Here is a 27,679-nt window from a genome sequence, read left to right on the forward strand (position 1 = left end):
TGTTTTTAAACAAAGTACTTGTGCAGCAAATCTTTTTTTTTAGCAGACTTCCTGTTTAACAGCACCATCTCTGTACAGTATCTTACGGCTGCGCTGAAAAAGACACCTAGCTCAGCTGTGGTAACTGCAGTGACGCCTGCTGGGTGCCAGCAGCTCCAGCAAGAAGAGCAGCTTAGAATTAATTAGAATTACAATTATTATATCCCGCCGCTCTCCTGGTCGCGCATGCGCCGCGAGGGGGCGGGACCGCGGCCTTACGCGAGGGCGACGGCGGAAGCGGGCGGTGCGGGCGGGGGGACTGCCGCTATGGCGGCCGCAGCGGAGGGGCTGAGCGAGGCCGGAGCGCAGCCTGCCAAGCGTAAGAAGCCGGGGGATGGGGCCGGGTTTGCTCCTTGGCCGTGTGGCCGCTGGGGGGTGTCAGGCCGCGGCCTGAGCCCGGCATAGGGAGGGGCAGCAGGTTGGGTTGGGTTGGGGGCTCGCTGCGGGCGGGGATGTCCATGTGTGCTGGCCACTTCTGGCCAGCTCCTAAAGTGCTTTTAAATAACCCTGACGCTCCTTTAAGAAAACAGCCGCGGTTTGTTGTGCTGTAGTGTAAAGGAGACGATTTGTGTGGAAATTAGGTGTTGTTAACATAAAAACGAATAGCCCCGAACAGTGGGTCTGTTTGATTCTTATGGGCTGTGTCTGTTCCTACTGACTTCCCTTTGACTTTCCCTGTAATGTCTGTTCCCTGTACCCTGAGCAGAGGATCCTGCTGTTGAAACAGCAGAGGAAGCTAAGGAACCTGCAGAAGCAGACATCAATGAGCTCTGTAAGGATATGTTTAGCAAAATGGCCACGTACTTAACAGGTGAACTGACAGGTAAGGCATCGCAGTACTGACTTGCAAGTACATTTCTGTTGCTTTTCGTTTTCCCTTAAGAAACTCTATTGTGTTGTTGTATAAACTGTATGTTGTGATATCTAGCAAAATGGGCAGGTCAAGACTTAAACGTTGCTAGACTGCTAACGATGCTGACATTAGTGAACTGGTGACTTAATGAAGCCCCAGATTACTACAGATGTTTTCCCAAATGTTCAGTTTATCAGCAACCAGAACAAGTTATTTTTCTCTTCTGCAGAGGCTTGTGTGTATGTCATGGTTTTGTAATTTTGCTATCAGTATTCCACATCATAACATCATGAAAAACCATGACAGCATATTATGAGGAAGTGTAAGTGAAGGACAGAAAGAGAAGCAGAACTGAGAGCGGAACGTATGTAGCTATTTCACATCTGAGTGGGAGCACAGATCGTACATACATTTTCCAGCATTGGTGCTTTGGAATAAACTGTGGAAAGTAAACTGAAATGTTCGCTTCTGGAGGTTGATACTGCCATAGATCAGTGCACCATGGGACCTTTGTAAAGTTTTTAAAGTTGTTTATCAGTTAAAATCGTAACATTTGGTAACTGTTCTATTTGTCCTAGGTGCTTCATATGCTTATTTTTAAGGTTAGAGTGTTGTCTGACTGCTTTGTTTCTATATCAGGCAATGACAGTAATTGAGCTTGGAAGGTAGCCTTGTGGATCATCTAATCTAAGCTCCTGCTAAGAAAGACTTGGTGGTCACTTAAGTGAATACCTGTTGAGCTGAGATACTTCTTAAGGCTGCTGATATCTCTAATACCATTATCCTTCCAAATTACTGTGTGTGTGTAGAAGATCTGTTATCCCTGTAACATAAATAGGGAACCAAAAACCTTGTGATTTGTCTTCTGAACATCACGGTGTTCTGCCTTGAGGTTCTGAATCAGAATGACTTTGCTGCGATAGGCAAGGATGTCTGTGAGGCTGAGAAAGTACTGGGATTGCTCAAAGCTCAATCTACGTACACGTACAGCATTATACTAATACCTGTACTGCCATTTAAACTATTCTTACTGTATTTCGCTGTTGCTTTGAAATCTCTTGTCTTCTAGAAAAGTCTGTACCTGGTTCAAATGGCACCAGCATTTAATTAAAATACCTCTGTTGTTTTTAAGCCACCAGTGAAGACTACAAGCTTTTGGAAAACATGAACAAATTGACTAGCTTGAAGTACCTAGAAATGAAAGATATTGCCATAAACATCAGTAGAAATCTGAAGGATTTAAATCAAAAATGTAAGTAAAACAAATAAGGGAGGAGAATAATTAACTGCACTCTTGTATGGAAGCTGAAGTATCTAAGATGTTGATGGTTTACCTTCCAGTGGGTTCTGAAGGAAAGAAGACTAGGAGCTGTATAATGTTAGAAAATGCCAATCTTCTGTATTTCCTTACAGCTACAGACTACGTAGACTAAACTAAGAGAACTTATGGTGCTGTATTACCCCCAGATTTTGAAATAATAAGGATTAAATAACACTACTTTTGATATACATTGTATTGTTATTTCTGTTGAGTCTAACAGTGCTCTTAAACATTTAGTATTTTGCTGGAATATGTCTATCAGTATCACCACCTGATTTGGGAGTGGGAAAAGGAAGGAGCTTTTAAAGTATTTTAGCTGAACCATAGAATGGCCGGGGTTGAAAAGGACCACAATGATCATCCAGTTTCAACTTCCCTGCTATGTGCAGGTTCTCCGACCACTAGACCAGGCTTCCCAGAGCCACATCCAGCCTGGATCTGAAGAACATAAGGAGAAATAGTTTCAAATGAGAACTGTTTATTGGAATTGAATTAGTAAGAACTAACAGCTATTATTTTTCTGGCTTTTAAAGATGCTGCTCTTCAGCCGTATCTGGAACAGATCAACCTAATTGAGGAGCAGGTTGCAGCTCTGGAACAGGCAGCCTATAAATTGGATGCATATTCCAAAAAACTTGGTAACTATTGTCTTCTGCTCTTACTATGTAGCAGCTTAATCCCTTGTAAGGAGATTTAAGAAAACAAGGTAAACTCCTGCTTTGTTTAACAAGTCTGAGTGGCAGAGTTGCCCATGCAGTATAGTATTGATCCACTTTCAAAATAACAAATACTACAAGTGTATGTGAAGCAGAAAATGTTGATTAAAAAATAATATTTGAAATTATAAGGAGATAGACTCATATAGGTATTAATGAACTGTAGCTTGTTAAGGAATCTTAATTCCTTTTTTGCAGTGTGGACCGATACAAATATTCAAGACAAATATTTCATCCTGCAAATTGAGGGATGTATAAAGTTCCACCAGATATCTAAGTCCCCTTGGCTTATGTCAATTGTCCACCCTGTGTATCTAGTTCTTAAAAACCCATTGTTCAATTAGGTTTGCCCAAATGCTTAGGGAGAAAATGGCCCCAAGTGATTCATCCGCATTCAATTGGATTTCAGGATGTATAGCAGAGCACAGGATTCAAATATTTTTCCTGTTCAGTCCTAAAATGCTGTTTTTTGTTTGTTTTGTTTTGTTCTTTTTCTTTCTGCAGAAGCCAAGTACAAAAAACTGGAGAAACGATGAAACTGCAACAGTCTTTATGCTTCATGTTGGAGTTGGGCTGTGGGTCAGACTGGTCTCTGAGTTGCACAACATCAGTTTTATATGTTGACAAGGATTTGGTAACAGCTAACATAAGACTGGTAATTTTTTTTTTAATCTGTTGAATACAGTTGGCTGTATTCAGGCCTGAGGCTGAATGATATTTTCCTCTTCTGTAATGTTTCAGTTGCCTCAGTTCCGCAGCGGAAAGTTGAAACTTGTCCCTAACCCATATTTTGATATTGGATATCCCTCCATTATTCCTTTGTTCAACATGAAACATTCTACGAAGGAAGAGCCCTGCGTAAACTCTAAGGACATTTTCACTTAGTAGCAGCAGGACATAAACCTATTTCTTTTCTTCCATTGAGCTCTGTATTGAGAAGATTGGCCTCTGGAGATGTGAGCATGGTATTGAAAACACTTTAAGTTTGGAATGCATTTTTATCTGTTTAAAATAGAGAGACTAGTTATCATAAATCTACAATAAAACAACTTGCTACATTTGTCTCTCTGGAATCTCACAAATTCCTGTTGGAAAGATTATATAAGTTGTATTTTTATTTTTCAAAGGGTCTGTTAATAAAGACAAACACTTCACAGTTACTGGAGATTGTAGAAGAAAACATGCTTTAAACTCTTGTGTCAAGTATTGCTGCATTTATATCCTTTGACTGTCCTGACCTCTGGTGAACTTTCAACCGCTTTGACATGTGCTTAGTTAATTAGTATATCCTTTCTTTACTTTCCCAAAGAAGTTGTGATCCTATTCATTTTTGAAGAGGTATGCCCAGCAAAGAAAACTCCTCTACCAGATGAACAGTACTCCAAATTGCTAATTGAACAGAAACCTTTTTACTGAACATCCAGGCAGAGTTTGGGCTTTTTTTTTTTGTACCTGTTGACTCAGTTGAGTGACCTGTTGACATAGGTGAGGCTGGTTTTTGATCGTGTTCCTGTAGGGGACAGTACAAGTACTGATAGAGTTCAAACTTTGTACCAGCTGTTTGGGAGTATGATTAGTCAGGTGCCACTATGCCAAAGATCATGATTCTACCTGTTGTTGTATAACCACTGTATAAAGAGTTGATGGTCAAGTTTTCCCTAGTGCTATTTAAAAACAGTAAAGCAAGAACTTTGAGTGCCTTCAGCATTGCTTAAGAAGTCCTGGGTTTTAACATAGAAAGTGCTACTCTGGATGACTTTGATGTAGACTCTGAGAGAGGTTTTTTTGAATGAGTATCAATATATTAACAGGATTAAGTCTCCCAGAGATAACCATGCATCTGTGTCTGTGTTGCTTTTGTTCGCTGATGAGTTTTCTACCTGTGTAATTAATTAAACATATTAATACTGTTACCAAAGCAACTTCCTCCAGCCCAACAAGAGGGTGTAGTGACACACACCTAACACTTTCATGCCTAGAAACTGATATTTGAATGATAGTAGTTTTCTTTGTGATCTTTAATGCTCAAAAGTGCAATATATCAACAACAATAAGACATTGTGGCAGAAAGTCCTGTTTCTCCAGCATTTCACACACTTGTCATTGTACAAGAGATGAGCATGTTTCAGTCAGACTCACCAGTGTTGACAGTACCATCCCTTTTCTTTGGTATTGTGGAGGAGGATCACAGATCCTTTGCTGCTTACATAAATCTGATGTCAGGGTGCTACTCAGATCCTCTGCTCCCTGAACAAATTGGAAATTTCATTGCAATATGTTGTATTCACATGTGTGGGAATGTAATCCCTGATCCCCTGCAAGTCCCCTTACCTGACCCCTGTCCAGCTCTTCAGAACAGAAAACATAATAGTTCATATCAGGTTGGAAATGGTTCCTGATGATCAGAACCTAGAGCTGAATAGCCATTGGAAGTCTTAGTAGGATAGGCTCACCTGGGATTGAAACAAGACCATTGCTCTTCCAGCCTAGTGGTTTCTTTGATTCCCCACTTTTTTCTTGGAAAGTGGTGCTAGAAGTACATAGAAAGTGCTAACATGGGGTTATTCTCCACTGCAGAATAGCAGCTGGCCCTGTGCTATGGCAAGGTGCAGGGGCAATGTGAAAGGGTGGCAGGTTCGCATCCCAGTGTTAGAGTGCAAGCCTGGCTATGTGCTGTGCAGAGCATTGTGATCTTGTCTATGTGATGAATCTGATGAATCGGATATGTAGCTCTATGTGCCAGTGACTTGTCCTGTCACTAGTCAGCAAGTCAAATAAATTATTCTTTTGTCAGATAACCTGTCAGTCAAGTAGTGAATACAGAATGGAACGTGGCGCAGACAGGCTCCATACTGTGATGGCAGCGTGCTGGCAATTGTATGCAAGTCTTCTCCCTTATCAGATGTGTACCATGTTCTCAGACCCTGTGGAGACAAACCAAGTCGAGTACTGAACTGAATACAGGTCAGCCCTGCTGTATTTAAGATGTGTTGCAGCCACTATCTCATTTTCCTTAATACATACTGTCCACATTACACTTGAGACACTGAAACTCTTAGTGTTGTGAGAATCCTTTGTCACTGGGATCATTGTAGCAGCCTTTCTGTGTAACCACCTGAATGGACCATGAAGAACTGCACTGCTCTCCGCTCTGTTTTCTGTTTATAACCTTTGATACTGTGGATGCCTTAGACCCAGTGAGGCAGCTGTTTATCCTGATGCCATGGGAAAGCATGTAATGGAGAACATATTTCAGAGCTATAAGTCTTGCTTAAAGCAAACAGGTGTATCATGTGTAATATTTGTTCAATGTATAAAGCACACCCTGTGCCAGAGTTTCTTCCCTAACATGTGCACTCATAGAATCACAGAATAGTGGAGGTTGGAAGGGATCTTGAAGACAATCGCTCCATCCCCCTGCTCAAGCATGGCCACCTGGAATGGTTTGCCTAGGACCATGCAGCATATGATAGTGCTACTGCCAGCTTCGGACATTATGGCGACTTAATTGGAAGTTTTCCTAGCAGAATTTGATATATATTCTGCTCTGTTTGGACAGAAGATACTGCACGTAGAGATAGACTTGCTAGTCAAGCAAAAGCACCTCAGATGCAAAAAGGTTATGGTTTGTCCTCTGCTTGGCAGAGAACTGGAAATTTATGATTAAACAGATGGTCACTGCAGAACACCACTCTGAAGTACACATGTACTAGCTGTAAGCTGTGAGCAGCACCTCTCGAGTCTCCAAAGGTATGTCTGAAAGCTGAGGATGCTGTCAGTGTCACAACTAAAGTGGATTAATGTCCTCTAAGTGAGCATCTGTGCAGCTGGTATTAGCAGGAACTCTCTCGCTCTTCAGGGTCAAGGCAGTCAGGGGGACTGTGTGACAGTAGTCAGATAAATATGGTTACATGCAAGTAAAATCTCATTACCTCTACACCTCCTCACCCTGGAGAGTGCTGTCTGCATGGAGCTTCCTAGCCTTCCCCATACCACCTCTTAATAGTTAAGAAGCTCAGCATCTGTTTTGTCTTTCCAGTGAGGCTTCATTGGCAGTTGTATTTGTATGTGTTTTTTTAAGAACTACCGACTTATTCATAGGTGTATTTGGTGTTTGATGTGAGATCCTCACACCACGTACAAACTGACATGCGATCAGAGAGTCTGGGAATCTGTATGATCAAAGCATAGGAAATTTCTAAGAAAAATAATACAGCATTTCTTTGCTTCTCTTCCTTTTTGATAGATTTTCAAGATGGCCACAAGAGGGTGATGTTTCAGCAGAGAAAACTTCCATAAGGTCATAAGGTAAAGCAGTTAAGAGAAAGTAAGGACCAGTATTGTGTTAGAACTATTGCTTGTAGACTTGATGACTTGATGAGACCGACAAAGTATTTCATTGAAGTGATTTGTACAACTGCTTTGAAGCTGAAAGCAGTTTTTGACAAGTTGAACTGTAACTGCAAACCCAGGGATAAAACTCAACCTAGCAAATACAGCAAATATTGCTCTTTAAGCAGAAACAGAAGGGGTCAGATCCAGAAGAGGATTTTTTCCCCAGTACCCTTGAGGCAGTTCTGCCCTGCTGCTCTAACAGGTTCTTCAGAATTTGGGTTCAACTGTCAGAGTAATACTTTGTGTAGATGTCCAAAAAATTCAGGATGGGGTCTTTAATCATTAGTGGAAACTACGTGTTCTACAGCTGAAAAATAGCTCTTGTGTGTTAGATTATGCTTTTTAACCTGGAACTCTGTGATCTATGGAGATGTTAAATGCTATCCAACTGGACAGAAGTTATCCAGTACTGGCTTTTAGCTAAATATATAATGTGTGCAGTGTTGCACCTGAGGGCAAGCATCCAAGAAAAAAAGCAATAAGTAGAGAACAAACATTGTATGAAAGCACTATGAGTTTTGATGAGACATTTGTTAATGATTAATGTTTGTTCTGCTTTCTGATATTACAGTAGAATAAAGTGGAACCTTGACAGAGGTCACAAAAAATTAAAAAATAAAGGAGTTCATCCAAGTTTGCCAGCAGCTATTGCTTTTATCTAACCAGTGATGTTTAATCCAGAGGAAATAGCAGCTATTGATTGCCTTTGCATTGTATTGCACTTTATTTTTTAAACCATAGCATACACAAGGGGAGATTTCCAGGATGCAGCATCAAGCCCTCCTTTGGTCCAACATCCCTGTTTCATGTTGCAGTGGAACCCCTGGGATCCACGACTGTATTCTTGCTGTTTGCATTGTTTGTCTCCTTGTCTCTTCAGTCCACATGGAGGAAGATGTCTGAAACAGGGAAGCTGCCTCCTGAGCCATTTGCTTTGCCCTTCATAGGAAACATACTAACTAGACCTGAAAAGTAACTTACCTATTGGGTATCTCACCCACAGGTGCTCCAGAAGAGCCCTTCTCAGGCATGTTCTGAGCCACTGCTGAGTTTGTAAACTACATGTTGTGGGAAAAAAAAAACATCCTGTGAGCCGCATGGTGCCTTTTTCACTGTGATGATTTTCATCTGTAGCTAAACTTTTTAATTCACTAGTGCCATGCATTTTCCTCTGAGAGTTATTATGGGTAGGTTTATTTTTCTTTTGGTGATTACCTTGTTTGTGTTAATGAATGCTATAAGAAAACTTAGAATATTGGAGCAGGATAGGTGGTAACCAAAGGCTTATCTACCTGTGTCTGTGTTCTAACCAATTTGTTTATGCTTATATGTATCTAAAAGATCAACTTGTGGAATGACTGTGACAGCTTTGCCCACCTGCTCCAAGGCATATGTCCCCGAAATGCAGAGCTGTCTCACACGCAGCTTATATAAAGGATTACAATTGAAGAAACAAGAGCTTTGATAGAGAAAAAACATAACTGTTCTTTCCTGCTTTGGCTGATTAGAGATGACAAAATAGAAATAAAGGAATGAAAAATACTCTATGACTGTGAGGCTGGTACATGAATAAGTACTAAGCAGTTCATAAGGACTGCAAAGAAAAATGACGATGGACCAGTTTACCAACTGACAATGTCAAATCTCCGAAAGGTCCTGTTCAGCTGATTGAAACCAACTGCAAGACACAACTTCTGTCATACAGGAGGTTCAACAAATTGTCATGCCATTTGAGCAGCCAGCACGAAAGGTATGGTTAAATATTTGTGTCTGAACTCCCAGGACCCAAAGCACAACTCATCTGACTCAGGACCAAGCCAGTGATATGACTCTGTTCTTCAGTCATTTAGAACATATAACAGATTGCTACATCCTCGCTTGGTCTCTGAAAGGGCAAGGAAGTTCAGGCCTTATCACCTGTTGCGTGATCTGTACGGTGACCTCAGCAGTAAACCACTGTGTCACTACTGCTGATCATCTTTGAATAGAGCTCAGCTTTAAGTTACAGTCAGCATTAAATGAGATGAGGTTCTTTCCCAAGGCAGGCGGCAAAAGTCTGGAATCAGCACAGTAATTTGACAAGTGTACATGGTTTGCAAACAGTGCCTACCTTATGAGAAGTTATCATGGACCAGTTCACCAACTGACAGTGTAATATCTCATAGAGGCTGTGTTCAGCTGATTGAAACCAAGTACACGACACTGATTCTGTCAGGAGGTAAAGCAATGAAGTTCAATATGAATGTATGTGCTTAATTAACATGGTACGCGGAGATGTTGGTGTCACATCCAGGAAACAAAGCAATGGATACAAAATCTGGTTAAAATCCAGTTGCTGATAGTAATTTTGGTCCTGATACACAGAGCATTTATTAAGGTTATAGTAACCTGGGCTTTGGGATGACACAAATAGGGAATTTAAGAAAGTTGTCTCATACAAAGTTATCTGATAGGTCAGTCACAGAATAAGGTAGAAGCATCCACTTCCTTGTTTGAAATGTTGTTATGCCACCTCTCTCTTCCAGACCCATTTGTGCCTTTCCTTATGGCATTATCCTTAGTCACAGTTTAGCCTGAAACAACAGGACTATAATCCTGTCAGGTTCTCACATACCTTCATTTCATTTTATTTTTTCTGTATTGTATGGATGAGAAACCATGAAGCTGAGAAACTGTATCTGTACAATCCTTAAATCCTGTGTGGTTTGATTGGTTATAAAGCTTTAACATGCCATTGTGGTGATATTACAAATGCTATATTATTCTGCATGGCATAGATTCAGCTCTGTTTTCACTGCAATCACAGTAATATAGATTATTATAGATAGTAATATAGATTATTATAGAATATGCTGCTGCATGGGAACTGTTGAGTCATGGCCTGAACCTCTGACTGATCACACTGATCACCTGAGGCAAGCACTGAGTCAGCTGTGGGAGCACAGGTGAAGGCAGTGGGGGAAACCTAGCTGCACCTCTCCTAGACCCTATTTAAGAGCTGACTGACTCTAAGAACAGTTTTCTTTCTGGAGATGATTCCCTTTGGAGTTCTTCTGTGAGCCTGGGATGTGGGTGAGCATTTTCAAGTTTTGTTTCCTTTTTTATTGTCTGTTTCCACTGTAGTAGTCCTTCTGGTTGTATGACCTGTAAAATGCCAGCCTAACCATGCTGCTCTGCTTATTGTGTATGTGTTGATGATTGTTGATCAGTTTGGGAAATGCTGGTCCAGCATCCTTAAATCTATCTTTGTCAGTTCATGCACACCTTTAAACTGATGCTTTAAAAAATTATTTAGTGTTCTTTACATACATTTGTAAACAGAATGGGAAGAAGCAAGCTGCAGTTCAGCTTGTAAATAGCATCATGGAGATCCCAGTATTATTTCCTTTTCTTTTGTCGCAATGAGAAGTGCTGTGATCACAGTTCTTGTCCTGGTAGGACTAATAAGGTCAGACCAGTCTTCTTCCTCATTTCTGGACATTCTTCATCATGGACAGCATTTGGGAGTCTAAGCTTTGTGGAGAAAAGTTTTCCCCTGGAATGTGTGTTTTAGGAATGTCAGGAAAAACTATTTGGTGCATTTCTTCTTAAACTTGCAGTGAAAATTTTATTTTCACAGACCTTCACTGTAATTACAGAAGAGAGGACCCATTTTGCCAGCCATTAGATTAACTCATTCCACGTGATGGGCAATGATATGTGCTGGGACAAGAATATAGTAGATGGTCATGTTATGACAGAATGAGATGGTTCCTTGGTTCTCTCTTTCTCCCTAAGGAACTGTCCTTGTGAAGTCGCCCATTCGGTTTCTGTTTAGAGCTAGCTGTGTTGATTATAAGAGCAGCATACAATTACTTTTCTTTAAAGGCTTATCTTTTCTGTCCATAAGAATCTATCAAATGATCTGAGCGTTTCAGTCTTGTCATGCTGGGCAATGACAGTCATTCAAGAAAAGCTCTTGTGAATTTGGGAGGTGTCAGCTTTCTTTGCTTGGCTAACGTGGAATAAATGACACCTCATAAGGTGGGGGTATATTTGATACAGAGGTGACTATGGGAGAAATGTCAATGTCCTTGCGATCTACAACAGGCTTCAGAGTGAAGTTCTGCAGGATGGTTGTTAAAAACAGGAATATCTCCATCCGGGCCAGACCTTCTCCTGCACAGATGCGTTTTCCTGCAAGGAAAGAAGAAGAAAAGGAGGTGATGGTGGAGTACTTTTGCTGGCAACTTGTTTTAAGTTCTCTGCCATGGAAGCTCTGGCTTCTCAGAATGGGTGGGCAGCACTGCATCCTTCTGGGGAAGTGAACTGAATTAAACTGAGGTCTTAGCGTTCAGGACAGTGTGAGAGTACTGGGTGGGCCAGTGCAATTTGAAGGCTTTAGCTTTTTCCTGTTTTATTGTTGGTTTATGGCTAGTCTGTAGAGAGAAGTGACATGGCTACAAGTCACTTCATGAATCTTTTGTTGGAGGAAAGGATTGGAGGAGCTCTGGTACTTGTTAAGAAGAGGATGTAAACTGAAACTGTAGTACATGGGATAGAGCTGCCCAGAAGTGACCAGCAGATCTCCAGTTATCCCTGTTCAGACTGTGGTGGCAGAACCACTGAAATCTCAGAAGAGCTTCTAAGAGAGGATAGTCTCCTAGACTATCTCTTTCTGACACAGAAAGGTGACTTTACCTGTAGAGAATGGCAGGAAGTAGTTGCTCTTTCTGAAGGTACCGTTTGCATTTAGGAAATGTCCTGGGTCAAATTTTTCTGGATTTGGAAATTCCTTGTGGTCTTGTAGGATGGGAGACAGCAAAGGGAATACCATGGTGTCCTGGATTAGTGTAGAGAGAAAGAAGTTGAAGTGGTGATATGCCAAAGTAAAGCCCTATTGAGCAGTTCCCAGAGCTGAGTACATGAGTGCTGCCTTGGTGAAACTGCTGTGTCATCCCATTATGCACCGCTTTCAGTCATAATTACTATTGTTAGAATGTCACAAGAAAAGCTAGTAGGACTGCAGAAATGGTGGGCTGGGCAGTTCTGGGGGAGATCTAGATGGCTTAGAGAACAGGGGTTTTTTTCGGAGACCAAAAGCACCTGTTCCTATCTAGGTGCAAGTAGCTGCTTTTTTCACATAGTTGCAGTTCATTCAGTAATAATCATTTGTATTGATTGTTTACATTTGTGTGGAAAAAAATTTGGAGCTTGATCTCCCTCTTCATACAGAGAATGGAGAAGCTTTTTTCAAATACATGTAAGATGTAAGAATCAGTATTAAATGTGGAGGTTGGTGGCCCGGCCTGTGGTGGTTGGAGGTATGTGATCCTTGAGGTCCATTCCAACCTGAGCCATTCTGTGAAGAATTTATAGAATCCTCTCCCAATCCAAATTATTCTGATTCTATATTGATTCCAGTGTGTTTGAAACTTAGGTAAAATATGATTTGTTTATCACATCATTGCTTTCAAGATATTATATGTCTCCCAGTAACAGACCTTGGGGATAAAATATCCTCTGAGGATGGTGTCCTTGGTCACAGCACGTGGTAGGTTAACTGGAATGAAATCAATGAATCTCTGGATTTCATGGATGACAGCATCTGTGTATGGCATCTGGCTCCTGTCTGCCATGCAGGGGCTTCGGTCTCGGCCAACCACAAGGTCAATTTCCTTGTGAATTTTCTCTGTTAGGGAATAAGTGAATTCAATGAGTGTTTCCCCAAACCTTTCCTCACAGCTGCAGCAAAGCTTGCTTTTCCCCCTTCCACCCCAAGAATATATGATCATATTTGGTACTGATGGCTCTCTTCTGGAAGTAATAGCAGTGATGTCCATCAGTCTTAGCTTTAGGGACTGATGCCACCAGTGGTAGTGACACAAACTGTCCACTTAGAAGATGTATTTTAAGCTATGGCTTCAAGGAAATATTCCCTTTCCTCTTACCTTCAATCTCTGGGTGTTTCAGGAGAATCAGAAATGCATATCTCAGAGTGGTGCTGGTTGTTCCTGTCCCTGCAAGGAACAAATCTATGGCAGTTCTGGTCAAGGACTCCACAGTGAAATGCGAGTTCCCTTTCTCCTGGAGGAAAAATTGGCAGAATTCTTTGAGTGAAATCGATGAGAAACTTTTCTACATAGGAGGTCTTGTGCTTATATGTCGTGTATGTTTAGATGTACCCTCCCCAGAAGATCAGGAATAACAGTAACATAATCAGTTCTTATAGTGGCATTTGGGATAATATGGGAAGAGTACTGCATTATATCAGTGAGGTTGGTCAACAGCTTTTCCTAACTTTGGTTAGTGCTGTATGCCACAGTTAGTGCTGTGCTTATAAGTCTTTCAGAGGAAAATGGAGGAAATGAAGGTGTCAAGAAAAACAGATTTCCCTCTGTGTGTGCAAAAGCCCAGTGTGCTGCTACAGCTGGGAGATGATGCAAGGATTCAGACAGTGGTTTTTGTAACATCCAAGGAGCTTTCACTGGTCTTATGTTACCTGTTGCATTTTGTTGATAAAAGCATCAATAAAATCTCGAGGACAGCTGGGATCGAAAGATTCCTGGTGTGCTCTTATGATTTCAGAAATGAAGGCATCAACTTTATCAACACTTTTTATTAGCTTTATATGGGGCCCAGGCAAATAATCCAGGATGGTTGGGAAGAAATTGTAGAGCTGTGATAATAAAGGGTAGGAAGGCATATTTTGGTTAAAGTGCTTACAGTACATTGATCCCCTAATTCTTACTGTGAGAAAGACTAAGTTGTTTTGTAAATGTTGGTCTATATTATTCAACAGGATGTTAATGCCTTTTACATCACGGCTTCACTATACTCAAGGAAATATATAATTTAAGGTACTTTTTGCAGTTTTATCGTTCCTTAGAAATTCAGTCTGAAGTACAGAAAGTTTTTTTGTTTTTGTTTTTTTCCTAAAAAATAAGTAAAGCACAATAGGAATTGGCCTAATCACTGGCTTCCTTGCCTTCAAAATTATTTTCCATGTTTAGAGAAATTCATACCAATGAAAAATGAATAGCATGAATAAAATTCTTTTTAAAACCACAGTCATTAATACATGTATTAATGCAGTGAAACCGCACAAACCTGTGTTTGTATACTGTTCTGGTGCTTTTCATTTTCTTCCAGCATCTCAATTAAATCCAGAAATTTCTTGTCCTCATACTCAAACCGATCCCCAAATACAACGGAACAGATGATGTTGGAAACACCATGCATTAAAAATGTAACAGGATTGAAAGGTTTCTCTGCAACATAAGAAAAAGTCACTGGCTTTCAGTATTTCAGTCATCAGCTCGTCCTCTGATACAGGGAAGTTTCATATCCACTTGATGCCCAGTGTTGTGCAGTGCCTTTAAGAAGGCAGTGAGAGGCTTATCCAGTTGGTTCATCTCTACTTGTAAATAATTGATTATTTTTGTGTGTGTGTTTGAATAGTTTAAGTCCCTGTCCCAGAAGTGGAGGCTTACAGTGGTGCATTGGCCATGCAGTGTTATTGACAGGAAAAAAGCAATGCAGGTCAGCATGTTCTCTCAGATTGGTAGCACGAATATTTTTGTGTGTATCGAGACTGAGTTTTCTATTGGCTCATGGAGTACTGTGGTTCTTTGGCATCCTACTGGGTCCATCTGCTTTTTTCCTCCTTGCAGAACATTGTACATGGAGGCTGTCTATGGAAAGGAAGCTTAGTGTCCAGGGTGTTACCAGCCTCAGGGGAGGTTCTTAAAAGAAAGAGTAGCTCACATCCTGTCAGAAATGCATGTATAGTTTAAAATAGCAGAAAGTGGAGCCATATGCTCATTTCCTGGGTCAAAGATTTGATGAAGCAGTGGCACAACCCTCACTGTCTGATTGCAGATATGCAAGATTTCCCAGTAGACATGTCTGTGTCCTACCGTGTGTGTTCCTGATCCTCTCTACCAGAAAATGAGCTTCCTCCTGGATTCGCTCCTCAATGCCCTTCTTCCCCATTCCATAATCACGCAGTGTGGTGAGGGCAAATCGTCGGAGCTGCCTCCATGTCTCCCCATTGCTGGTCACAATGCCTGTCACAAGAAGGAACAATAGTCTCAGTGGTGAAACAGATTATTCACTCCCTGCAAGCACCCCAAAGAGGTATTTACCACAATTCTTATATACTACAAACCCTAACTTTCATGTGTTTCTGGAGGTGACAAATTGATCAATCTGATCAAGGCACCACTGTTTATTTCCAGAATAAGATAAATGACATTGGGCTGTCAATAAAAAGGGGCCTCTGGTACTGAAGTCAACTTGTCTTAGCAGCCTGCTTATAGCCAAATGCCCAAATGGTCAGGGATGCACCTTCACATATTGTATCATCACTGAATATGTTGAGGAGAAATGTTACTACCATGAGATAACCATTTGCCTGGATAAACTGTCTACTGAGAACTGTTGTGGTGAATGAGTCCAGATCCTAATATTGAGTATGACCCTTACTATAACTGCCTGGTTTTGCTTGTCAGTGTTGTGTACTGGAATTTCCATTGGATGGCTCCTGAGCTGCAGAGACTTTGCCAATATTTTCAGAAATGGCAGAATAACAGTCAGAACCAAGAGGCACCTTTTGTAAACAAAATTTTATCCCAGATTTGAAGGATGCTGGAAATAGAAACTCTCTCAACCCAGCCAAGGACCTTAAACAGTTCTCCAGGGCATCAACCTACTGCTAGGGCCAATTAATGAGTTGGGCTTTTAATACTTTATTCCTAATTATTATGCATAAATGTACTACTTGAAGTCCACCAGTTACTCCTCCACTGCCCTCATGGGTGGGCTCCTGTAGCAATGACACGATCATCTTTGTATGGCAATGTTACCAGAAGTGTACCTGTGCCTTTGAAGACTTTCTCAAAAAGAGGCAGATTTCCTCTTCCACTGAAGGCTTCTCCGTTATCAATTAGAGCTTCTTTCACAATATCGTAGCCATACAGCACCACAGCCTTTTTGGGGCCTAAATGTATTGTGAAGATAGGACCGTACTTCTTGCTGATCTGCAGGGAGGAAGAACACAAGGAACAGCACAACTGAATGTCAATCGTGGAATAAGAAATTTGCAGCTTCATTTGAATGTTGTTTTTGCTTTTCCTCAGGTAGTATTTGCAGATTGTGCACCACAGTGACAGACAAAAGGTCTCTTCCCTTTTGCACCAGTCCCTAGAGCGGTGTAACTGCATCCTGGTGGGAGGCACACAGTCATGCTGCAGAAGTCTAGTGCATGCTTTCTTTCAGCAGACCCTCGCTTTAGTCATTGCTAGCAGTGTGAGAGATGAGAGCAGAGATACACATTGACTCAAGCATAATTAATCTAAAAGTGTTAACTGTGCCAGGTACACGCCTCTTAGCCTTCCACGTGAACTAAGGTAGAGCAAGGTCCTCCCTAAAACAGGGCTGGGCTATTTTCTAAGAGCAGCAAGGAAACGAGCAGAAAAGTGTTGTGGTGGATTTGGTAAAAGCATCAGTACCTTGTCTGGAAATTGATTGTAAATTGCAGTATGGACATAAGGCCAGTGCAGGTCTCGTCATCAGCACTGTTACCGCAAGAGTCAATGTAATACATCAAAAGCAAATGCATATCCAGAAGCATTTCTGTTCAAATCTGACAGCTAGTCAAACAACATTGGCATTGTCTGGTGAATAAGATGAGCGGAGACAACACAGAAATGGAAGAGATAGTCTTACCTCCTTAAAGCTTTCCATCAAGTCCCGTGGGTTCAGCTGAAAAGCATTTCCAATAATGGGGATTGGAGTGGGACCAGGAGGCTCCTTCCCTCTTCGCGACGTATTTCTCCATGCAGCAATGAGAAGACATGAGATACAGACCAGCAAGAGGATTGTGGGCCATCCCAGGAACTCCATGGTGGGCAGAGGAAGAGATGTCAAGTGTCAGAAGAGTCTGATCTGGGACCTGCCAACCGGAGGTTATTTATAAGTTGTAGAACAAAAGCACGTGGATTAAAGCAGCCAATATCACCTTGCTGTTTCTGATGAGGCAGCAGATTACTTATTAATCTGTTCAAGATTAGAATGAGCGAACTTGGGGTGAACTCAGTGTTTACTCTGACTTTTACACATAAAACTTGCGTGCCTTTGTTACTAATAATGATCTAATGCTCCCAAGTGATCTCAATATGCAGAAATAATAGACCCTCACTGCTGAATGTATGTTTCAGCTCTTGTTTTTATTTGTAGGGTGACTTCTGCCAGCCTCTCCAACAGGCGTGTGAAGTGGAGTGAGCTGTAAATGAAGTAAGGGAATCCTTGCAAGTTTTTCTTAGGTATTTCATCTTCACCTCTCAAATGGAATAATGACTTTGTTCTGAGGACAAGTGTGTAGATTTCCAGGGAAAAACCTGCATATTTCCAATCTCTTTTATGCAGTCCACAGTGTCCATAGAATTTGCTGGAGGATTTGAAAAGTTATCCACCAAACTCAGAGCCCTGTGGCAGCCTGTGATCTCTTTCAGTGTGTGATGTTTCAAGAATCTTTATGAATATCCAGACAAGATGTGAAGATCCATGATCTGTTTGAGAAGTGACAGAATGAATGGTTTTATTAATGGCAATTATTTAATAGAACAGGAAAGCATAGGCGATCTATTACACTTGCGACTACTCTTCCTCACGTGTACATAGTAAGTAAAGATGATACTAGATTCAGTTTTTGGGATTCAAATACTGAGACACAACTGTGTGTTCAATGTGCTTTGATGAGGAAAGAATTGTGCATCATGAGTGTGCAGCAGCAGCAGCTCTTGCTCTGACTACTCTTGAGGCAGCCCCTATGTAGGGACACACAAAAGAAAGGGACCATACTGGAGGTAAATCTGCAAGCTTGCTGGCATCTCTGGAAGGCATTCCTTTGTTTTCTGGCAGTTCAAGCATGTAGATGAGGAAACTTGATATTAAATGGGCCACTATACCACGTAAGGGGCCCAAGCGTATCAAAAAACAAAAATGACCATCAGGCAGCTGAATGCCACGCCAATGTTCACTCCGTCCCCCCAGGTGGGATAAGGGAGGGAACTGAAAACAAAGTAGGACTTGTGGGTTGAGATGGATACTCTTTACTGAGACAGAAGAGGAAAATGGAAACAAAAGTGCAATAATAACAGTACGTACAGGTGCAATGCAATTACTCTCCTCTTGCTGACTGACTGTAATAGTACAACTGCCTGCCAGCCAACAGCTGTCAGCAGCACAAGGCCTCTCTCAAAATCACAGCGTCAGTGTTTGCCTTACAAGACAAAGGCTTTGCCACGAACAGATGTATTAAGATTCCTTGAAAATTTCAGCACTCAACAGTTTACAAGTCGTGCATACTTGTAACATGCTATGCAGGGAGAACTCAAAATAAGATAAAGACCTTGTCATTATTTTTAAGGTGACTTCAGAAATGCCATTTGAGCAGCCAGCACAAAAGGTTTGGTTAAATATTTGTGTCTGAACTCACAGGACTCAAAACACAACTCAGTTGACTCAGGACCAAGCCAGTGACGTGATTCTGCTCTTCGGTCATTTGGAATGTGTAGCACGCTGTTACACCCTGGCTTGATCTTTGGAAGTGCAAGGAAGTTAATGTAGTATCAGGCTTGGTGTGGCTTGTATAATGATTCCAGCAGTAAACCACTGTATTAATCCTGTTACTGATCATCTTTGAATAGAGCTTAGCCTTAAATTAATAGTCTGCACTAAATCAGGAGCAGCCCTTCTCCATGCCAGGCAGTAAAAGTCCAGAATTGGGACAGTAAGTCAGCAAGTGTATATGCTGTGAAAACAGTGCATACTTCAAATAGAAATGATGATGGATAAATTCATCAACTGACAATATAAAATCTCATAAAGGCTGTGTTCACCTGATTGAAACCAAGTGCATGACACGAATTCTGTCAGACAAGAGGTTCAGCGATTGTTCTCGTTTGTGCCTCTGAATGTCCCCTATGTTACAACCAAAGATGTCTTGGACTGTATCTCCTCTGTAAAATCAGTTGCACATTTTCTATAAGTGAATGTGTTCAGGCCTTGAAGTTTGACTGCTGGAAGGGGCACAGAAGGAACTATTTCAGAATTTGCAGCAAATCAGTGGGTTTAATTAGGGTCCCAAAAGAATAGAGGTTGAGAAGCCTTCTGATGGAAATTTCTTCAGCCTGACTCAAAGGTGTGCATGCAGCCTTTTCTTTTTTTTTTTTTTTAATAGTGAATACAAGATGTATGTATGTATTTAATTAACATGGGAGGACGAGATGTTGGTGCCATGTCCAGGAAGCAAAGCAATGGATACCAAATCTGGTGAAAGCCATTTGCTGATAGTCGGTGATTTTTGTCTTAATGCGCAGAGCCTTAATTAAGGATACAACATCCAGGGCTTTGAGATGATGATAGGGAATTTAAGAAAGCTGTCACATGAGAAGTTATTTGATAGGTCAATCACGGCATAAGGTGTAAGCCTCCAAGCTGTAGTGCCAGGCCTGAAATGTGTTAGAAGCTTTTATGTTTGTTATTCTCAGGAAGCTGAGTATGCCCTGTAATGGAGGAGTGAAGGCCATATAGCAGTAGGGAACAGAGGTTCCCTCAATTAACAGGTTACATCTGAAGAAATTAGATAAGTCAAATGCAGACTTCATGGCTAGGCTTTGACAACTTTGTCTTCAGCTACTTGGGTACCCATTCTCAATGTTTACTACTTAGGATGCTGCTGTATTCCCTGCAGTGAAACAAATCCAGATCCAGATCAATTCATGCAAGAGCATTTCTTGGATAGAAACGGTGGTTTTAAGGCAAGTGAGTTGTTCCTATCTTTTTCTGCAAGGACTTAAACTGTGTTTCCTTTAGATCACAGACTCTCCTTTGCTTTTGCCTTGTCTTGGATCTCCTGAGGTGCTGTAAAGTGTCTACAGCAGTGATTTTGTAGTGCCTTTGCTTTCCTTAAAGCCTCTTTTGATAGTGACAGAGCCTACAGTTTTGTCTTTTGCTTCTGTCTCTGTGTTTGTTATGCTCAGATGCCTGACTTTGTAGTGTCTCAGTCATGCTGGAATACAGCTGCCATGTACCGATTTATGTCATATTAATTTGTAATGGTGTCTCAGGCAAGTGCTGCTGCCCTGCTAGAGGGGAACAGCTCAAGTGGCTTTGCTTGTTTCTTTGTTTTTTCTCCTGGATTGTTTCATTGAGTTCCTCATTCGGGATGTCTTTAGTGGGCCTGAAACTTGACGGTTCTGTTCTTCATTACTACTTGCCCAACTAACTGACGTTTCCATAGATGCTTTAACAGTGCCCTAGAAACTTTTTAAGCTTGCAGACATTCTTATGTTCTGCAAGATGTTTCATAGTTTCATAGTTTCATAGTTTCGTGCAGGTTGGAAGGGACCTTAGAGATCATCGAGTATCATCGATGTATCTGGGAATTAATAGCAACAGGGCAAAGAATGAATTAACCAAGCTTGAAAGTCACTCTTTGTGTTGCTATGTGACAGTAAGCATGCAGTATCCTGTGTAAAATACCACCATAAGCAAGAGCCTTGGCAACACTGAGTGTGAGCAGGCTCAGAGAAAGAGCTGCATGGAGAAATTGGCTTGTTTGTTTGTTTCTTACATTAAGACTTGTAGCAGTGCAGGTTATAAATAGTGATAATGTAGATTATAATTTCATGCATTTCCTTTCATTTGTATTTCTGCCAACCTGTGATATTTTTTGCTTTAAACTTTTTGTACCACCAAATAACTCATGGTGTATCAAGACTATTAACACAGTGAAAGAAATGAACACTTTGCTGCTCACCTAAACAGTTTATTCCACTGTGGTGACATTTCAAGTGCTGTATTATTTCACATAGCATGGATTCAGCTCTGTTGTCACTGCAGTCACAGTAAGCTATATCCTGCAGGGAACATGATCAATCTGGGAAATTCCAGTCCTATATCCATACATCTGTCTTTGGCAGCTCATAGGAACCCTTTACCTGAAGTTCATAAAATTTGTATAGCAATTTTCACGTATTTCGTAGAAGTAATAGGAAGATTCAAGCTGCCCTTTGTCTTCCAGAAGGCATCACAGAGATCCCACAATTATTTCACTCTCTTTTTTTTTAATCAATGAGCAGCGCTGTAATTGCAATTTTAATTCTGATAGGTCCAGTAAATTCAGTCCAGCCATCTCCCATGTTGTTAGTGAGACTGGAGGATTTCTAGATCATGTCTTAAAGCTGCAATGCATTTCTTTATAAATGAGTGCAAAGAAACAGTTGAGATATGAAACTGTTTTAGAGAGTGTATGACAGTCTAAGCTTTGTGGAAAGTGACTTTCCACTACAGCACGTCCTTCTGTGTTCGCAAAGAAAAGCAGAAGTTTTCTGTCCATAAAGAATCTAGCAAATAATCTGCGTGTTTCAGTCTTGTCACGCTGGGCAATGACAGTCATTCAAGAAGACTGTTGTTCTATTTTGGGAAGTGAGAGCTGTCTTCACTTGGCTAACGTGGAATAAATGACACCTCATAAGGTCGGGGCGCATTTGCAAAAGTGGTGACTATGGGAGAAATGTCAATGTCCTTGCGATCTACAACAGGCTTCAGAGTGAAGTTCTGCAGGATGGATGTTAGAAACAGGAATATCTCCATCCGGGCCAGACCTTCTCCTGCACAGATGCGTTTTCCTGCAAGGAAAGAAGAAGAAAAGGAGGTGATGGTGGAGTACTTTTGCTGGCAACTTGTTTTAACCCCTCTGCCATGGATGCTCTGGCTTCTCAGAATGGGTGGGCAGCACTGCATCCTTCTGGGGAAGTGAACTGAATTAAACTGAGGTCTTAGCATTCAGGACAGTGTGAGAGTACTGGGTGGGCCAATGCAATTTGAAGGCTTCAGTTTTTCCTGTTCTGTTCCTGTTTAGTTGCTTGTTAGCATGGTGACATGTGCCACATTGTGCATCGTTTGTTGGAGGAAAGGATTGGAGGAGCTCTGGTACTTGTTAAGAAGAGGAGGTAAACTGAAACTGTAGTACATGGGATAGAGCTGCCCAGAAGTGACCAGCAGGTCTCCAGATATCCCTGTTCAGACCGTAGTGTCAGAGCCATTGAAATCTCTGAAGAGCTTCTAGGAGAGGATAATCTAGGACCTGACACAGGAAGATGACTTTACCTGTAGAGAATGGCATGAAGTAGTCACTCTTTCTGAAGGTACCGTTTGCATTTAGGAAATGTCCTGGGTCAAATTTTTCTGGATTTGGGAATTCCTTGCAGTCTTGCAGGATGGGAGACAGCAAAGGGAATACCAAGGTGTCCTGGATTAGTGTATAGAGAAAGAAGTTGAAGTAGAGATATGCCAAAGTAAAGCCCCACTGAGCAGTTCCCAGAGCTGAGTACATGAGCACTGCTTTGGTTTAACAGTTATACCGTCCCATTATGCACCAATGTCAGTCAGAATTATCAGAGTTAGAACGTTCAATCTGGCAGGACTCTGAAATTCCCAGCAGTGTAGTCTTGGGGTCATCTAGAAGGCTTAGAGAAACAAGTGTTTGTTTTTGTTGTTGTTTGTTTTGTTTTGGTTTTTTTTTTTCAGATATTTACTGCACCCATTGCTCTCTAGGGGTTAACAATTTCCATAGCTGCTGTTCATTCAGTAATAGTTATTTGTATTGCAGACAAGAGGTAGGAAAAGACTGATACATAAAAATATATTGTAACATACAACATCATCCAACCTAATGCATAGTGGCACCTCAAAAGGCCCAGATCCTCTCCCAAATCAAATTATTTTGATTGTTTACTGCATCCCAGTGTGTTTCTAACTGGAGGAAAGCATGAATAATTTAGCACAGCAGAACATGAGATTATGGGTGTTTCCAGCAACAGACCTTGGGAATGAAATAGTCTCTGAGCATGGTGTCCTTGGTCACAGCATGTGGAACATTAAGAGGTAGGAAATCAATGAATCTCTGGATTTCGTGGACGACAGCATCCGTGTATGGCATCTGGCTCCTGTCTGCCATGCAGGGGCTTCGGTCTCGGCCAACCACACGGTCAATCTCCTTGTGAATTTTCTCTGTTAGGGAATAAGTGAATTGAATGGATATTTCCCCAAACCTTTCCTCACAGTTGCAGCAAAGCTTGCTTTGCAGCCCTCCACCCAAAGAATTTATGACTATACTTGGTACTGATGTCTCTCTCCTGAAAGTACAGCTAAGACTGATGGACATTGCTGCTATTAGGGACTGTTGCTACCAGTGGTAGTGACACAAATTGTCCACTTAGATGTATTTTAAGCTATGGCGTCAAGGAAATATTCCCTTTCCTCTTACCTTCAACCTCTGGGTATTTCAGGAGAATCAGAAATGCATATCTCAGTGTGGTGCTGGTTGTTCCTGTTCCCGCAAGGAACAAATCTATGGTGGTTCTGGTCAAGGACTCCACAGTGAAATGCAAGTTCTCTTTCTCCTGGAGGAAAAATTGGCAGAATTCTTTGAGTGAAATCGATGAGAAACTTTCCTACATAGGAGGTCTTGTGCTTATATGTTGCATGTGTTTAGACGTACCCTTCTCAGAAGATCAGGAATAACAGTAACATAATCAGTTCTTATAGTGGCATTTGGGATAATATGGGAAGAGTACTGCATTATATCAGTGTCGTTGGTCAACAGCTTTTCCTAACTTTGGTTAGTGCTGTATGCCACAGTTAGTGCTGTGCTTATAAGTCTTTCAGAGGAAAATGGAGAGGAGAGAATGAAGGTGTCAAGAAAAACAGATTTCCCTCTGTATGTGCAAAAGCCCAGTGTGCTGCTACAACTGGGAGATGATGCAAGCATTCAGACAGTGGTTTTCATAACATCCAAGGAGCTTTCACTGGTCTTATGTTACCTGTTGCATTTTGTTGATAAAAGCATCAATAAAATCTCGAGGACAGCTGGGATCGAAAGATTCCTGGTGTGTTCTTACAATTTCAATAATGAAGGCATCAACTTTTTCAAAGCTTTTTATCATCGTTTTATGGGGCCCCGGTAGAGAATCCATGATGGTGGGGAAGAAATTGTAGAGCTGTAATGATAAATGGAGGGAAAGCATATTCTGGTGAAATTGCATATTGTTCACTTAGCTATTAGTATAAGGAGAAGTAAACTCTCTTTTCAGTCATGGTTTCACTGTGCTTGAGAAAAGGCTTTATGTGAGCTTGTTTTGCAGTGATATAATTCTTTGGGCATACAATGGGAAGTCCTTCAAATGAAAAAAATGACAAATGGCCCCCATGAAAAATGAGTAACATGAATAAATTTTAATTCTAAACCCTAAATCACTAATACGTTTCTTAATGATGAAGCAACACAAACCTGTATCTGTATACTATTCTGGTACTTTTCATTTTCGTTCAACAAGTCAATTAAATCCAGAAATTTCTTGTCCTCATAGTCGAACCGATCTCCAAATACAATGGAACAGATGATGTTGGAAACAGCATGGACTAAGAATTTAGCAGGGTTGAAAGGTTTCTCTGCAACAATGACAACAAAGAAAATGTCACTTGCTTTTAGTACTTTAGTCATCATCTTCTCCCTGATACCTCCAAGGAACCTTTGCTTTTGCTTATCCAGTTGGTTCTTCTCCACTTGTAAATAATTGATTTCCCTGTTTTAATTGTTTAAGTCCCAGTCTGAAAGGTGGAGGCTTACAGTGGTACTTTGGCAGTGTTACTGTCAGGAAAATAGCAATGCAGGTGAGCATGTTTTCTTAGATTGGTTGTGCCAGGGATATTTATGTGTGAATCCAAGCTGAATTTTCCAGTGGCTCATGGAGTACTGTGGTTCTTTGGCATCCTACTGGGGCCATCTGCTTTTTTCCTCCTTGCAGAACATCGTACATGGAGGTTGTCTATGGAAAGGAAGCTTAGTGTCCAGGGTGTTACCAGCCTCAGGGGAGGTTCTTAAAAGAAAGAGTAGCTCACATCCTATCAGAAATGCTAAATGGTTAAAATAGCAGAAAGTGGTGCCATATGTTCATTTCCTGGGTCAAAGATTTGATGAAGCAGTGGCACAACCCTCACTGTCTGATTGCAGATATGCAAGGTTTCCCAGTAGACATGTCTGTGTCCTACCGTGTGTGTTCCTGATCCTCTCTACCAGAAAATGAGCTTCCTCCTGGATTCGCTCCTCAATGCCCTTCTTCCCCATTCCAAAATCACGCAGTGTGGTGAGGGCAAATCGTCGGAGCTGCCTCCATGTCTCCCCATTGCTGGTCACAATGCCTGTCACAAGAAGGAACAACAGAAATTCCACGAGGAAGTAAATTTTCTGCCCCCTACTCCCATTCTGGAAGAGGTATCTACCACAATTGCTTTATGCCCCAAACTCTAGCTTTCCTGCAGTGCTGGAGATGACAAACTGATTCATCTGATCTTTATTTTCAGAATAAGATAAATGACGCTGGGCTGTCAATAAAAGGGACCACTGGTACTCAAGTCAACTTGGCCACTAGCAGCTGGCCTAAGGCAAATACCCAAATGGTCAGGGATGCGCCTTCATGCATGGTATCATTACTGAAAATACCATGGGACAAGCATTTACTTGAATAAATGCTCTGCTGGGAGCTGTCGTGGTGAATGAACCCAGGGCCTAATCTTGAGTGTGAGCCTTGCTTGAACAGGCTATAGTTGCTTGTCAGTGTTGTGTTCTGGAATATACAGTTGAGGGCTCTTGAGCTGTAGAGACTTTGCCAGTATTTTCAGAAATGGAAAAATAACAGTCAGAACTGAGAGGCACCTTTTGTGAACAAAATTTTATCCCATATGGGAAGGGTGCTGAGAATAGAAAGGAACTCACTAAAGCCAGCCTAGGACCTTAAACAGTTCTCCAGGGTGTCAACCTACTGCTAGGGCCAAGTATTGAGTTGGGCTTTTAATACTTTATTCCTAATTTTTATGTGTAAATGTACTACTTGAAGTCGATCAGTCACTCCTCCGCTGCCCTCACAGAGGATTCCTGTAGCAATGGCGTGATCATCTTTGTATGGCAATGTTACCAGGAGTGTACCTGTGCCTTTGAAGAGTTTGTCAGTCAGAGGCAGTATTCCTCTTCCACTGAAGGCTTCTCCATTATCAATTAGGGCTTCTTTCACAATATCGTAGCCATACAGCACCACAGCCTTTTTGGGGCCTAAATGTATTGTAAAGATAGGACCGTACTTCTTGCTGATCTGCGGGAAGGAAGAACACACGGAATGACACATCTGGATGTTAATCATGGAAATAGAAGTTTGCAGCCTCATATGATGGTTCTTTTTATTTAGGTAGTTTTATCCTCTGTAGGTATTTACAGATAGCCTTCCTGTTTCTTACTACTGTGAGAACTTGTGTATTTACTGGGACATTATGTGTAGAGCTTCCCAACAAGATTGCTTTCTCACTGTGGTCGGCATTTGCCCTCAGAGGGTCCTCAGGTGGTGAATAAGTGCCTTGCTCAGAGGGTCTGGCAACCAAGGAATTTGTCAGCCCTTTTCCATCCATCTACCACCACCCCATTACAGTAACCTCAGAAACAGGTTCCACAGCCAGACGTACTCCACCTATTTTCTCCCAGGCTCTGCAACACAGGTTATTGTTTTGTTTGTTTTTTTTTTTGACAGTTGCGTGACAGTATCCAGGGGAGGGAACAGGCAGGACCATTCACCTTCAAACTTGTTTCATTTGGACCTTGTAATCACAGCTTCCCCTCCCAGGAGATTATCCCTACGTGCCAGGGAGCAGAGGCAGCAGGAAAATAGAGCAAGGTCCTCCCTAAAACAAGGCGGGGCTCTTTGGTGAGAGCAGTGAGGAGATGGGCAGAAAAGGGCTGTGGCGGATTTGGTAATAGCATCAGTACCTTGTCTAGAAATCTATTGTAAATTTCAGTACAGACATAAAGCCAGTGTAGGTCTCTTCATCAGCACTGTTACCGCAAGAGTCAGCATAATACATCAAAAGCAAATGCATATCCAGAAGCATTTCTGTTCAAGTCTGACAGCTGGTCAAGCAACATTGGCATTGTCTGGTGAATAAGATGAGCAGAGACAACGCAGAAATGGAAGAGACAGTCTTACCTCCTGAAAGCTTTCCATCAAGTCCCGTGGGTTCAGCTGGAAAACATTTCCGATGATGGGGATTGGAGTGGGACCAGGAGGCTCCTTCCCTCTTCGTGATGTATTTCTCCATGCAGCAATGAGAAGACATGAGATACAGACCAGCAAGAGGATTGTGGGCCATCCCAGGAACTCCATGGTGGGCAGAGGAAGAGATGTCAAGTGTCAGAAGAGTCTGATCTGGGACCTGCCAACCAGAGGTTATTTATATGCTGTAGAACAAAAGCACGTGGATTAA

At 41.5% G+C, this 27,679-nt stretch overlaps 3 protein-coding genes across 15 annotated transcripts; 1 reads left to right on the forward strand and 2 right to left on the reverse strand.

Annotated features, from left to right (window-relative positions):
* The first annotated feature begins 282 nt into the window (after positions 1-282).
* On the forward strand, positions 283-21,654 carry BLOC1S2 (biogenesis of lysosomal organelles complex 1 subunit 2). 11 transcript variants are annotated; one of them, XR_014948663.1, is made up of 8 exons: positions 283-358; positions 746-862; positions 2,025-2,144; positions 2,747-2,851; positions 3,434-3,584; positions 5,724-5,893; positions 7,176-8,511; positions 8,666-21,654. XR_014948663.1 is itself a non-coding variant. In XM_015866732.2 (5 exons), exons 1-5 carry the CDS (start codon positions 307-309, stop codon positions 3,463-3,465), a joined length of 426 nt encoding a protein of 141 aa, XP_015722218.2. In that variant the 5' UTR covers positions 283-306; the 3' UTR covers positions 3,466-4,089. The 11 variants fall into 11 exon arrangements, 1 of the variants encoding a protein (XP_015722218.2); XR_014948662.1 differs by having other exon boundaries at positions 7,176-7,237; positions 8,066-21,654; XR_001556091.2 differs by having other exon boundaries at positions 7,176-7,237; positions 8,328-21,654.
* On the reverse strand, positions 10,905-17,248 carry LOC107315856 (cytochrome P450 2H2). 2 transcript variants are annotated; one of them, XM_015866730.3, is made up of 9 exons: positions 17,033-17,248; positions 16,182-16,344; positions 15,223-15,372; positions 14,414-14,574; positions 13,806-13,982; positions 13,255-13,390; positions 12,808-12,995; positions 12,005-12,146; positions 10,905-11,500 (listed from the first exon to the last, which is right to left on the reverse strand). In XM_015866730.3, the coding sequence occupies exons 1-9, from the start codon at positions 17,207-17,209 to the stop codon at positions 11,319-11,321; spliced, it is 1,476 nt and encodes a 491-aa protein (XP_015722216.2). In that variant the 5' UTR covers positions 17,210-17,248; the 3' UTR covers positions 10,905-11,318. The 2 variants fall into 2 exon arrangements, with proteins under 2 accessions (XP_015722216.2, XP_085410646.1); XM_085554520.1 differs by lacking the exon at positions 12,005-12,146.
* Positions 21,122-27,623, reverse strand: LOC107315857 (cytochrome P450 2H1). 2 transcript variants are annotated; one of them, XM_085554521.1, is made up of 9 exons: positions 27,403-27,623; positions 26,358-26,520; positions 25,424-25,573; positions 24,663-24,823; positions 24,196-24,372; positions 23,640-23,775; positions 23,196-23,383; positions 22,481-22,622; positions 21,122-21,999 (listed from the first exon to the last, which is right to left on the reverse strand). In XM_085554521.1, the coding sequence occupies exons 1-9, from the start codon at positions 27,577-27,579 to the stop codon at positions 21,818-21,820; spliced, it is 1,476 nt and encodes a 491-aa protein (XP_085410647.1). In that variant the 5' UTR covers positions 27,580-27,623; the 3' UTR covers positions 21,122-21,817. The 2 variants fall into 2 exon arrangements, with proteins under 2 accessions (XP_085410647.1, XP_085410648.1); XM_085554522.1 differs by lacking the exon at positions 22,481-22,622.
* Positions 27,624-27,679: the final 56 nt, after the last annotated feature.

The sequence above is a fragment of the Coturnix japonica genome, chromosome 8 (genome assembly GCF_054131305.1).
Source record: "Coturnix japonica strain WE chromosome 8, WE-NBRP24, whole genome shotgun sequence".
Lineage (NCBI taxonomy): Eukaryota > Metazoa > Chordata > Aves > Galliformes > Phasianidae > Coturnix > Coturnix japonica.

Coding starts and splice junctions, on each gene's coding strand:
- BLOC1S2 (XM_015866732.2), top strand. CDS start 307: ATGGCGGCCGCAGCGGAGGGGCTGAGCGAGGCCGGAGCGCAGCCTGCC. Junction 863..2,024: donor CTTAACAGGTGAACTGACAG/GTAAGGCATCGC, acceptor GTTGTTTTTAAG/CCACCAGTGAAGACTACAAG. Junction 2,852..3,433: donor TGCATATTCCAAAAAACTTG/GTAACTATTGTC, acceptor TTCTTTCTGCAG/AAGCCAAGTACAAAAAACTG.
- LOC107315856 (XM_015866730.3), bottom strand. CDS start 17,209: ATGGAGTTCCTGGGATGGCCCACAATCCTCTTGCTGGTCTGTATCTCA. Junction 14,575..15,222: donor GAGGATCAGGAACACACACG/GTAGGACACAGA, acceptor CTTATGTTGCAG/AGAAACCTTTCAATCCTGTT. Junction 12,147..12,807: donor GAGGATATTTTATCCCCAAG/GTCTGTTACTGG, acceptor ACACTAATCCAG/GACACCATGGTATTCCCTTT.
- LOC107315857 (XM_085554521.1), bottom strand. CDS start 27,579: ATGGAGTTCCTGGGATGGCCCACAATCCTCTTGCTGGTCTGTATCTCA. Junction 23,776..24,195: donor TTATCAACAAAATGCAACAG/GTAACATAAGAC, acceptor TTTTTCCTCCAG/GAGAAAGAGAACTTGCATTT. Junction 23,384..23,639: donor GAAATACCCAGAGGTTGAAG/GTAAGAGGAAAG, acceptor ATTCCCTAACAG/AGAAAATTCACAAGGAGATT.